Below are 12,961 nucleotides of genomic sequence, written 5' to 3'. Positions count from 1 at the left end.
CACATTATGGTTGTGCAGTGACCACAATGAAGAGAAACGTGAATCTAATTCCCTGCAGCCACAGTTATAGAAGGTTTTGATCAACCAGACATTGTGGCATAAGCTTTTAATCCCAGCACTCGAGAGGCACAGGCAGGAAATCTGTGACTTTGAGGCCACCTTGGTCTACAGAGAATGTTCCAGAACAGCCAGGGCTATACAGAGAAACCAAACAAAAGAGAAGAAAACCTGAGGAGGGGAGCTGTTGTGTGAGTGCTGGGAACCCAGTCTGGGTACCTGAAAAGAGCAGCAGGTTCTCTTAATCTCTGGGTATCTGTTCACCCCTCAGAAGATGCTTTAATTAGAAAAAAGTTTTTGATTGCAGAACTTTCTTAAGTTCTAGTGTCACAGAGCTAAGGGGAAATGCTCAACCATCCTTCCCCACACGATAGTAATTGTCTTCAGTACAGAGAAAGTAGAAGGAAGGAAATGAGGCCGTGAAGGGGGGGTATCAGTGGAGTATCAGTGGAGAGACAATAGCAACAAGCAGTGGGACAGGAAAGAGCTTGTACCTGAGCCAGGGGATGATGCTGAAGGGACCTGGAGGGGCAAGAATGAGTCTGAGATGGAGAGGAAAAGAGGAAGTGAGGGAGAGGAGGCCGGAAGCCTGAGGGAGACTGAGGGAAGTTCTCAAGCTAGAGGAGAAGCACAGGAAACCAGTACAGCCAATATTTAGGGCCACCTACTTTGATGATCTCATGTGGACCGCCCAGAGTGACACTGCATGTGTGCATGGGCGTGCCACCTCCCTGGGTAGGGACTGGCCTGGTATAAATTTCTCTGACTCTGGTGGCAGGCTGCATCTGATCAAGGTGAAGGCACCAATTTTATTCTGTTTCTTTACTCTGTTCCCAAGGGACTCTGAGGACCCAGTTACTGCTGAGTGAGATGAAGGGACTGGGAGATGAGTGGGGTGTGGGAGCCCTGAAAAAGTGTCAAGGCCTCCAGGCACCCAGGAGTGATATGGATCTTGGGAGGGATGATCAGAGCCACAGGGCCCTGGAGGGATTTCCTTAGATAAGGACTAGGAACTTGCATGACTGGACCAGGAAAAGTCCTGAATTCACAGCCTGGATTTATTCTGAGCTGTGTCCTCTGTGTGCTGGGCTTTTGGAGGGGTTGAGGGGTGAAGGCAGGGGTGGTGGTTGGGGTAATACAGCAGATTTTCTCATTCTCTCTGCAGCTCCAGTCACACCATAGGCAGCAGGGTCTCAGGAAGGGCCATGGCAAAGGGAGCAACCAGCAAGTGCAATCATTCTCTCACTCTGAGCCTTTTGGTTCTGCTGAACTCTCTGGGCACCATGCAGGTAGATGGTGAGTTCTCAGGGTCTGCATGGAGTGGGGTTGGGTTACAGAATATGGACCTGGTTTAAGTCAGGAAGCTCACAACTGGGTTATGAGGAGGGAAGCTACAGGGCTTCTCTTTCTCTCCTTCAAGGACTAGGGGCCTTGGGCTCTCCCTAGCTCCACTCCACCCAGCCTTCACTGGTTTGAAGAAGTCAGGAAAAAGTTATGGTGTGGAGGGTGTGGGACAAGCTACATGGATGAATAGCACATCAGGCAGAAGGCAAAATCTGGTAATGCCCTCAGCACCATTGGGGTCTGCAGGGAGCCTAAAACCAATCTCCAGGCTGGCTATGCTGGGAACATTTCTGGGTTAAATGTTTTGAGATGTGTGGGTGGCCCCACCCATCAACTGGGGGCCATGCTTCTCTACTGGTGGTGGTCACTACAGGTTGTATCTCCCCTTTGTTGGATATTTCGGCTAAAGTCATGACCATTTGGTCCTGGGAGCCTCTTGCTTCCCTGGAGTCTGGGACTTTCTAGTGGCTACACCTAGTTCCCCATCCTCCACTGCTCCACGTGTCTACTCAATTTCCTGACCCTCTGTACTTCTCTCCTGTCCCTTCCATTGCCTGCTCCTGCTCACCCTTTTCCTTCCCTCTCTGCTCTCTCTCCCAGACCCCTCCCTCCCTCTGCCTCCTGTTATTGTTTTGTTCCCTGTTCTATGTAGGAGAGAAACAATTATACTTTGTCTTCCTACTTCTTAAGCTCTGAGAGTTTTCTTTAAACTAACACTATACACATTCACAGTAGCACCGAGGTATTGTTCCTGAGTGACAGGGCAATAATGAAGCTAGAGAGAAATAATCACTGCACTTCCTGGGGCAATCAGTGGTCTCTACTTGTTGTGACCTGATTGACCCTCCTAGGAAGTCAATCTGGGTCTGTCTTTGAGCTGGCTCACTTTTAAATTGTTTTAGGTATATTTTGATTTTATATGCATAATATCTTAACTTCATTATGCATGTGTACAATGTGTTTGCTTCTTGCCCTTGGAAACTACAACAGGGCATAGGACCCCCAGCCTAAAATAGAGTTACAGGCAGTTGTGAACAACCACGTGGTTTCAGGGAATAAATCTAGATCTTTGTCAAGAGCAACCAGTGCCCCATCCTCTGTGTCATCTATCTAACCTCACTGGTCTGGCTTTACATAGTTGACAGAGGATTTTTGGGGAGGACCCATTCATCTATAATGGATTTTCTTCATTACACTTTCTGGTTCTCCTTTTCTCCTCAAACTATACCTTTTGTATTTTTCCTTTCCCAGCTTTCTACTTTTCATTCCGCATAAGAGTAACTTCTAACAACCACAAGACAGGATGTGTTGAAATATCTTCTGCCAAAGCCATTAATCCTAAACTCTTTAATTTTGCCTTAGGCAATTGTTCCTGGGGGTTGTGATAGTGGTGCAGGATGGGAGGGCAGAGCCACAAAGCAAACACATTCTTTGAAACAATATTACAAGGTCATTTTCTAGGACACTTTTCCTCTGAAACCAATACTAGGTTGTTATTATCTACATTTTTCAAGGCATCACTGTTGTCCATGGTTTTGCTCCTATGGCCCATTACACTCCGCTAAAATGATCAACTTCTTTGCTAATTCAAGGTTCAAAATTCCACATTCTGCCCACGAGCAGCTTGGTCAGGCTTCTCACGGCTATACCCCACTCCCTGGTACCTACTTTTATCTTGGTAGTGTGGTGGTTTGAATATGTTTGGCCTAGGAGATGGCACTTTTAGGACTTTGGCATTGTTGCAGCAGGTATGACCTGTTTGGAGGAAGTGTGTCACTGAGGGGGCGGGCTGTGAGACCCTTCTCCTAGCTGCCTTAGGACAGTCTGCTCCTCACTTATTTTGGGTAAAGATGTAAACCTCTCAGGATCTCCTGCACTGTGCCTGACTGGATGCTGCCATACAACTACCTTGATATAATAGACTGAACATCTGAACCTATAAGCCAGCTCCAACTACATGTTGTCCTTTATAAAGTTGCCTTGGTCGTGGTGTCTGTTCACAGCAGTAAAACCTTAACAAAGACAGTCAGTGTCCTGACTAAGGCACAGTGACCATTTTATTGGGGCTTGCATACCATTGGTCAGGACCATTTCTTTTTTCTCAGGTTGGGGAGCATGGCAGCACACAGGAATATATGGTAGCTGAGAGTTCTACATCCTTACCTAAATGCCACAGAAGACAGAGACTCTGGGTTACGAACTGGTTTTTCAAACTTCAGGCTAGCTCCAGTGACCCACTTCCTCTTCTTTGGCTACAACAAAGCCATACTACTGATTTCATTACTCATCTCTCTTGACATGTGCACTTCTTTGAGTCTTATTACACACACTTCAGTACAAGTTTTAGCGGTTCTAGATTCTGTTTTACATGTAGTACGGACTAGCCTCTCAACAGATTCCTGCCAGACATTTCTATGACACCTGGGCATTAGCTCCAGAGAATTCTGGTGGTTTGCTGATGACTAAAAGTCCTGTGTCCAAAGCATGAGGAGAAGGCTGAGTTTAAACTGTGTGCTTCCCAACCATGAGAACCTGAGCTGATCATTGGACCTCCTGTAAAAGGGCTGGGCATGGTGCTGTGTGCTTTCATTGTCAGGACTAGCAAGGCAGAGGCAACTCTCTATAACTTCGTTGCTCTCTGAAGATCTTTGGCTCCTGTAGGCTTTCACAGACACTGCATGCACATGGTACATAGAAACACAGGCAAATATTGATACACATAAAATAAAAATAAGTAAGATCTGAGTCCCTGGCAAGACTTTCAATCTACTTTGTGAATCCCAAGCATGTTAGAGGCCTTGTGTAATCAGCATTACTGTGGTATTTTTGTAAGACATTATCAAAACGTTGTTCTTACTAAAAGTTTGCTGTTAATACCATTCTAAGACAACTTGCTGCCCTCCTGCTCCTCCATACCCTCCTCCTCATCACCTTCATCATCACCATCATCATCATCACCACCATCATCATCATCATCTTTTATTGATGCAAATATTTGAAGGCAGGAATGCTTTCTTTAAGTCACCTTCATTATTCACAGCTCCTCAATTAGCAAAACAGATTCCTTTAATTAAACTTCGAAGTGGATTTTGTTTTTTATTGGATATTTTTATTTAGATTTCTTTTTTATGTTAGATATATTTTTATTGGGTATTTTTAAATTTACATTTCAAATGCTTTCCCATATCCTAGTCCCTAAACCCCCTATTTCATCCCACCTTCCCTTTATTTTATGAGGGTATTCACCCTCCCCAACTTCCCACCCCTTCCTGCCTACCTGCCCTGACATTCCCCTACACTGGAGGGTTCAGATCCCTCCTTGCAAGTGGATTAGGTGTGTGGTATAATGTGGGAGAAGCTGAGACCTGGTGACCAACAGTGCTGTGTGACAGAGCCCAGTGGGAGCAGGGATGAGCCCTGAGCTCACAGCTGGCAGATCCCCTCTCCAAGATAAACTTGTACATTGCTTCAGGAGCTTCCCTCAACATCAGGCTCCATGTCGAATTTCCATGTGTACTATGATGCTTCCCTTACCCCTGTGTGCTCAGATAGATTTTCATCCCAGGAACATGGATGCTATCTGACATATTTTATTCTTTACTACCTGATAATAGTCACTAAAATTACTTCCAAGACAAATCACCTTGGTGACATAAACACCTTTGAGGAATAATAACAGTTAAATATGGGGTAGAATTAAGATCCAGAAGCTGCTGGACTTCTTGATTAGAGGCTTCTCCTCCTGATCCATCAGAGAGATTCTGAGTGCAAGAAAACTGTGACTTCTATGGACCCTTGCCCCACTTTGGACCTCACCTGCCTGTTTCTCTCACAGGTACAGACTCTCTAAGTTGTAACTTCACTGTCCAGTATAAAGTCTCACTTGGACAATGCTCAGTGAATGGAATGACTGTCCTTTGTTTTGACGATGTAAGGCAGAACTCACCTGTGTGTAAAACTGAAAAGAAGGGAAATGCTACTAAGCTGTGCAATGATTTGAACCAATGCCTGAGTTACAGTTTTTATGAAATGATGAAGCTGGAGTCAGGGCTATTCGAATCCAAGGGTGAGTATGAGACAGAATGCAAAGACAGAGGCTATAAATAAGAAAGAGGAAGAACAGAGCGTATGCAGGAAGGGGTTGCGGATGTTTCTGCATGTAAGAGCTGAATATTGACCCAACCTTGAGATACATGGTACCCAATGTGTGAGAAACAGCAAACCAAGGAGGAAAGTATACAGACCCTAAGCATGCAGAGAGTGACTGGATCACTGAGTGAGGATGATTCTATAAAGGGTGGAAGATGATGGTGTTGGGTGTCATTTGCAGGTAATCACACCTTGCGGGTCACTGTACAATCTCAATATAATCAAGGAGAATTCATGGATGGATGCTGGGCCTTCATGATTGATAGACAGTATCCCTTCTACTTTTATCCAAAAAATATGACCTGGAGAGAAAATCAGCCTAATGCTATCAAGACCATGAGTCAATGGGAGAATAACAGGGAACTATTCCAAAGTCTCAAGTTCCTCTCCACGGGAGATTTCAGTCTGTGCCTCAAGAAATTGTTGACAGACTCCAGAGAATTGACAAGTAAGTAGTTAATTAGATGACAACAAGGAAGCATCCACATGGGGGGGGTATGAAAATTCTAGTGACTTCCATATATACATGTAAGCATGTGTGCACAATGGAAAGTTTGATAGTCTGCCTGAGTCATTTCAGGTGGTCTTCCTCTGTAGGGAGTCAGTGATGGCCACTAGGATTTCTGTTCCCCATCTCACCTCCCTGTAGTAGGAAATTTAAATCCTGGCCTGGGTCTTCTACTCTGACTTAATCATAACATTTTTCAGACAGAGACACACTGAAAGGCTTTATCATTTTAACAACCCTCATGTAGTACAATAGCTGGGCAGCTGCCTACCCTCCAGGCTGTTAGAATCTGCTTCGTATCGATAATCCTGACCTATTGTTTACTATTTACCATGTTCCTTCTGGTCTCCAATTGTGCATGCTCTTTTGACCATTATCCCATGGATGCTTCTCCTTGCTCCCTCCTGCGCTTTCCTCTAGTCCATGGTAGCTTCTTCGTTTTTCGTCCTCCTAGTGATCCTGTCTCTTCTAAGTCCTCAAAACCTCAACCCCATCTATGTCTCTTCTGCCCAGCTATTGGTTGCTGTTATCTTTATTTATAGATCACAATTACCTGGGGGTAGAATGCAATTAATCAGTTTTAGGGGCTCAAATTAGCATAAGAATACAAGCAGCTTCAGGCCCATCCACTACACCTCTCAATGTTTCTCCTTCCCTGTTAAGCAGTGGCCCAGGCTCTAAATGGCCTGCCAGTGAGCCCCAAGTCTGTGTGCATCACTATAAACTTCCAGCCTTTTCTTGCTTCAGTATAGCTGCCTTCCCACCAGTTTTAACATCACTTTTGAAGGTTTCATTATTTTTCTCGGCACAATTAAACACCCCTAATTATGCCATCAACCAAAAAGTTCTAACCACAAGAAAAATGTCACATTGTTTGATGTTTCAGTAGACATTTGCTTTCTTTGATAGAGAAACAAACTCTGTAAGGACACTTTACATACACATTCTACTCATCTTTATATCCAGGGTTTGGGAAAATAGTTACTGCATTTGAAGTCCCTGGGCTGCACAGAGAGAAGTTGCTGATCGAGGTGTGTTTTTAGCTTCATTCGTATATTTTCTGATTTTTCTTTTTTAGGATCGACAATAAAGGCACCAGATACCACCCAACCTACATCTACCACCCAGAGTCCATCTACAGGGAATAGCACCCCAGCCATGTCTTCCAACCAGAGTCCATCTACAGGGAATAGCACCCAACCTACATCTACGACTGATTATCTAATTGTATTTGAGTTTACAGCAATCTTCCTTGCATTGATCGTGGTTTCTATGGAAAAAAAAAAGGTAAGGGAAGGGCTGTGTTCTCACTCTTCTTCTTGGTTTATAAATCAGGTAAGAACTTTGGAGACAGGTCCCAGTGGTTTGTTTAATCCAAGCCACTAGCTATTTCAGTGTCTCTCTGTCTGTTAGAATGAAGTCTCAGCTTAATCTTCAGCCCTCACTCCACGGTAATGTTGGAGATGATGATGGTTGGGTACAGGAGGCAACAGAGTCAGTTTAACTCTGCAGTCAGAGGAGGATGAAACAGTAAAGTCCTGCTGAGGGAACAGGGAATCCATGGATCCAAATAAGATTCAAGGAAAATGGAAATGAGGGGATTTCTCCTCATATCCAAGAAATGGTTCTCTCAAGACTGTGAGTAAAGTCTGTTTGCTTTCTGTGGATGACATGATCCAACATCACACAATAATTCTAATGAGTAGGGCCAAGTCTATACCTTAATAGCTCCTAGCTTAGGCCACCATTTAAGACAGAAGGATCCCAATGAGCAGATCTTTTAAGGAGTTGACATTGTGGGACAGACCTGTAATCCCTGCACTCAGGAGGCCCACGAAGAGGTCACCAAGTTCAAGGCCAACCTGGGCTGCTTGGTTACATCTGTATTAAGAACAAAGAGAACAATAAAACCCATTCATTTATTTAACTTGGCCACTCTACTTAGCCACAGTTCAGTGCACGTGGTACCATGATTCCAATGTCTCTGTCCTCTGAAGTTGAAGTCACCTGTGTTTATGCAGTTAATGTGAACCGAGTGTCCACCACTGTTGTTGTTAGCCTTTGCCACACAGTCTAGAGCTGATGTACAGGATTGTGATGAAGATTCCGATGTTCTAATTATTCGAATATGATCTAAAATATTTTCCCTATAGGCATATGGAGGTAAAAGATTTACATCTAACATCAGGTGACATCCCATATTTAAGTCAATATAATTATTTTTGAATAACATGTTGTCTGAAAATTTTTACCTCAAATGTATATATTTGGTCAGTCTTACAATTCCCATATCTGGAAAGCTGAGACAGGAGGATTGCCACAAGAATCCAGGAATGCAGTAGATTGTGCACTAAGCTGAAGTCCAGCTTGGGGGATAAAGTGAAGCTTTTTCAACATCTAACGTGAAATTAAAAAGACGAGCAAATACAAAATCTCTGCTATATTTTGCAGACCTTTCATATTTGCTGAGTTTTTCATATTTCTTTTTATTTTGTTTTATTTACTATCTTTGTTTCACTACACTTACAACTCCAGAAATATCTGAAGTCTTATCATAGTGGAGCTCACAGTGGCAGAAAGTTCTAGAAGGAAAAGTGAAAGAGAGAAGGATTGGGTAACTGGTTCCGTGGTCTGTGATATCGGGGAGTAGAGTGGGGGCTGCAGCTGATGCCCAGGCTCACACTCTAAGCCACACCCCTTTTGTCCTAGGTGCTTCCTGCTGCTCCCCTTCCTCTTCAGTATGAACTTCAGTCCCCATCAACAGCTGTATTGGAGGAATCTTGAACATATTTCTGTGGCTTCTCCAGCAAAGGAACATATTTCTGATGACATCTCAGAAAACCTTGCTGCTGACTTTGAACCAGACTGGTAGGAACTCAGGAGACTGATCGCTGTCAGAGCCTCACCAACCAGGGCATCAGGGTGCACTAGGCTGTTGCTGTGATGACTTACTCTTGCTCTGATATTCTTCTGTCTGACACTTACCTGATAGCACTGCAGAGCTGAAGCTCGGCATGGCTCTCAATTACTCCTCACTGCGTAAAACAAGGACTTGCCCTGGGTGACTCCATTTTACAAGCTGCAGTTGGCTCCCTCCTGAGTGCAATGCAGACATTGGAGGACATGACACCTCACTTTACACAGAGACACATGCCCACCCATTTCCCTCTCTGGTGCAGAGGCTGATAATTACCTTACTCCACAAAGTAAAAATATGTCGCCTCCACAGCTATCAAAATAGGTGGGAAGCAGTGCACACAAGTGCATCTCAAACCACATCAGCATCCAGCTCTGAGGATTTATCTCACCCTCGCCTGGAGCCCTGAAGAGGCCACCTGATCCTGCAAAAGTTATGTCACCCCAAACTTGTCCCCTGGCTGTTTGTGTCAGGGAACCTGCAGACAGAGAACTCCTGGCCATCTTAAGCCCTCAGCTCCACCCACACTGCTAATGTCTCCTCCTTGAATCACTGTCTCACAGCTCATCTGCTGCTCATGCTAATGTGGGTCTGCATCTCACCTGCTGGATCCTCAGTCCTGCACCTCACCTGTGTAGTTCACTCAGTGTTGAGGCCTGGTGCAGCCCTGCAGCTCTCCATGAGCTCCCTTCACAGCTCCTCTAACCTCCTGCATTGAGTCTGTCTGTGTGTCTGTTATCCCTCTGTCTCTGCCTCCTGTCTGGTCACTTTACACTCTAATGGCTAATTGTTCACTCTTCTGCAGCCATTCTGTGATCTAAGTCCATAAGATAACTGTGTGGTGTTCAATGTGTGATCTGAGAGTTTATATTAGTAATTTTCTCTGTAGTCAAAAAGCCCAGGTTGGCCAGGAGCCATTTGTCAAAGATAATTAGGACGTCTTGGCAATTACAGTCAGCGAATTGGATGGAGCTGGTAAATTAAGACATAGATGCGAGTACCTGTTTTCCTAGCATAACTCACTTATTCCGGATTTCATTCATAATACTTTAACCAATTAATGAGTAAACTGTCCATTGGGAGAGAAATTAGGAATACCCAACATTTTCAAACAAATGAAATGCTCAAAGAAATTCATCATCCCTTTGAAACCCTCGTCAACAGGGACTATGCTTGCTCCCCTGACCCAGTGCCTGCCTCACAGCACTGTGAAACCTCACACTGTGCAGCGTGAGATCTGATCTCTGTTTAAGAACAGAGGTGCATTCCCTCAGCCTCTCAAGAGGGGTGTGTCAGCAAAAATAAAAAACAAAGTGGAAAAGGAAGTAAGCAAACCTCAGATCACACATCAACGATAATTAATGTATATGATGGGCATATCAGTGTACTCTACTTCGAATTTATACTGTGTGAAAGAAAGCAAAGGGAAATGCTGACATCCATAAGGAAGATGAATGACAGACAATGGGATGTTAAATCCTCAAACAGTGACGCCTCTAGGGACACATAGGACCATAGACTGGAGTACGAACACACGACTATAACCGTCCTAGGCTAGAGTGCACTGACATGCCAGGAACTACCAGGGGCCATGGAATAGGCATAACAGTGTCACATTCAGTGACTGAAAATTCTATATACATTTTAGTAAGGAACAAGGGACAAAGAGCGAACTCAGTCATACAGTCCCTGCTCTTTCCATGTATGAGGACCTGACTTTTCTCCTCAGAACCCATGCACACTGTGGTGGCACATGCTTCTAATCACTGTGCAGGGGACAGCAAGAGAGACGTGCATCTCTGGGGCTTCCTCCTCAGCCAGTGTAGTTGAATTGGTGAGTTCCAGTAGGACTGACTCAAAACACAGTACATTGCATCCATGGCATTCTGAGAAGTGACATCCAGAGGTAAAGTGTAGTCTCCGTGAGTATATGACCGAGCATGCCCACATGTGTATATACACATGAGAAAATGATAGACACTGTGGACACAAACACAGCTAGAGACTTCTCCAGAGGCAATTCTCCAGAGAGGGAATGGGTGTTTTATATACTAGTTATGCAACATTACCTGGCCTTTTTATAAGAGGCAAACAGCTGATAATTTCTTTGGTAATAATTTTCATAGACTATCGTTCAACTACTGGCCTTTGGTTCTAGGGTTGGGTAGGATTCACCCTCTCGTTGTGTGAGGTATCATGAGAAACTGAGTCAGAATCTAAGCATTAGACTCTGGTTATTAAAAGAGGATGTTATGATTTTACTTTTGACGGGAGAACTCTTTGCATCTGCATTGCTGTCCTGAAAGCTGGGCAGATCATGTCATCAATGGATGATACAAATGCTTCCTTTTGGAAGGGGCGTATTGCTGAGAATGGTACATTGCGAGCCCGGTCTGGGGTTGTTGAACTCTCCTGGGTTCATACGACCATAAAACTTATGAAGGATAACCCTACATTTAGGAGAGGGGAAGGGTGATTGTTACATGATGTTGACATCACTCAGAGTTCAAGTGGTCCTCGGTGCTTACTGTAGGTGTCGGTGTAGATGGTAGTGATGGCTCATCCTGCCACAGCACTAACTCCATCACAGTGACTTCTAATCTAGACCATAGACATCATACTGGAGGGTTAAGTGAGACCAGACAAAGTCACCAAAGAGTTAAAACCAGAAATAGGCTGTGAGCAGGAATAAATAATTGTAACCCACAGTGATCAAAGGGGCAACTACCTTTTTTTTGGTTTCAAGACAGGCAGGAAGTATGACAATAGAAACTGACAAGCAGCAGAAATCCCAGAAATGGAGAAATAAGGGCTTCATAACCTGATATAAGGGCCTCGGATTAAATCCTGTTGTAATTTTGGCTTCTTCTTTTTCTGGAAGGTTTAAAACTCTGCACACAGAAAACCAGTCCATGCTTTGTGCTTTGCAAAATAGGTTTAGATGCACAACATTATCAAGTCTCACACTGTCGTTGGTTAATGTGCCTTTTCACACCCAGCTTCAATACCCTGGTGACATATATGTGGTGGTTGTATAATGCAATATTTCCTGTTTTCCCCACAAATTTAAATTATGTAATGTGTCAAATTTGCTTGCATTTGATGAATTAAAAAAAGTGAATTAAGTTTGTATATTCTCTAGCTTTTTTATCAGTCAATTTTCATTAAACACTTTGGGGGAAGGACATTATATCATGTAAACATTTCCACATACCATCTATTTGAAGGCAGAAAACAGATACTTCAAATCACATACTCAGGGGTCAACTCTGCCACACCACAAAACAACACACACACACACACGCACACACACACACACACACACACACACACACACACACACACACACACACTAGATTCCATATGTGAATAGGAGTTCACAGAAAAATGTCGACATACACAAGTTAGTCAACTAAGTCATCCTCAAAGATGTGAAATGCTGGAATGCCACAGGTCCCAAGTTATATTGTCTTCGGCCACCTTTAGTCTGCTTAGGTCCCTTGTGGCTATTAGATACAGCCTTAGAATTTATGAATGACCCTCAAGATTTTACCAATGTAGTAGCTAAGAATTTTATCAGACAGACATGTTATAGTATGACTAGGACTCTGACTGTGGGCCTCAGATATTCCCACCTATGTACTTTAAAGATAATTGATTTGTGACTTCCATGTTTCTTACTATATAAAGTTTATAAAATTGTTGGCAGATAAAATTGAGGGTAACCTAAATCTGTGGTCACCCTGATAGGTTGGCCATGATCTTTTAATTTTGTCTCCAGAAAAAGAGTACCTTTTACCCATTTGAGGGATGGTTTTCCGTTTTTACACATGGAAGCAACTCTCGGCAGTGTAGTAGGAAACATGAAGACCATATAGCATGATTAGATATATTAGAGTGCACCCTGAGTATGGATAAGGTGGAAGATGGGGGACTTGGGCCCATAGGTCATGCAGAACCTTGAAAAGGGGCACAGTGGAGCCAAG

General features: G+C 43.8%; 1 protein-coding gene across 1 annotated transcript; it reads left to right on the top strand.

Annotated features, from left to right (window-relative positions):
• The first annotated feature begins 830 nt into the window (after positions 1-830).
• Positions 831-12,107, top strand: LOC108348301 (histocompatibility antigen 60b-like). The gene is made up of 6 exons (XM_087604508.1): positions 831-922; positions 1,223-1,353; positions 5,237-5,467; positions 5,732-5,998; positions 7,137-7,345; positions 8,768-12,107. Exons 2-6 carry the CDS (start codon positions 1,263-1,265, stop codon positions 8,840-8,842), a joined length of 873 nt encoding a protein of 290 aa, XP_087460634.1. The 5' UTR covers positions 831-922; positions 1,223-1,262; the 3' UTR covers positions 8,843-12,107.
• Positions 12,108-12,961: the final 854 nt, after the last annotated feature.

The sequence above is a fragment of the Rattus norvegicus genome, chromosome 1 (genome assembly GCF_021556685.1).
Source record: "Rattus norvegicus strain SHRSP/BbbUtx chromosome 1, alternate assembly SHRSP_T2T, whole genome shotgun sequence".
Classification (NCBI taxonomy): domain Eukaryota; kingdom Metazoa; phylum Chordata; class Mammalia; order Rodentia; family Muridae; genus Rattus; species Rattus norvegicus.
The sequence above is the reverse complement of the archived record's forward strand: the minus strand, read 5'-3'. Positions and strand labels throughout refer to the sequence as shown.

What these genes read in the sequence shown, in the direction of transcription:
- LOC108348301 (XM_087604508.1), top strand. Translation starts at nt 1,263, where the DNA reads ATGGCAAAGGGAGCAACCAGCAAGTGCAATCATTCTCTCACTCTGAGC. An exon ending in GGGCACCATGCAGGTAGATG is followed by an intron (nt 1,354 to 5,236) that starts GTGAGTTCTCAG and finishes TTTCTCTCACAG; the next exon opens with GTACAGACTCTCTAAGTTGT. An exon ending in AGGGCTATTCGAATCCAAGG is followed by an intron (nt 5,468 to 5,731) that starts GTGAGTATGAGA and finishes TGTCATTTGCAG; the next exon opens with GTAATCACACCTTGCGGGTC.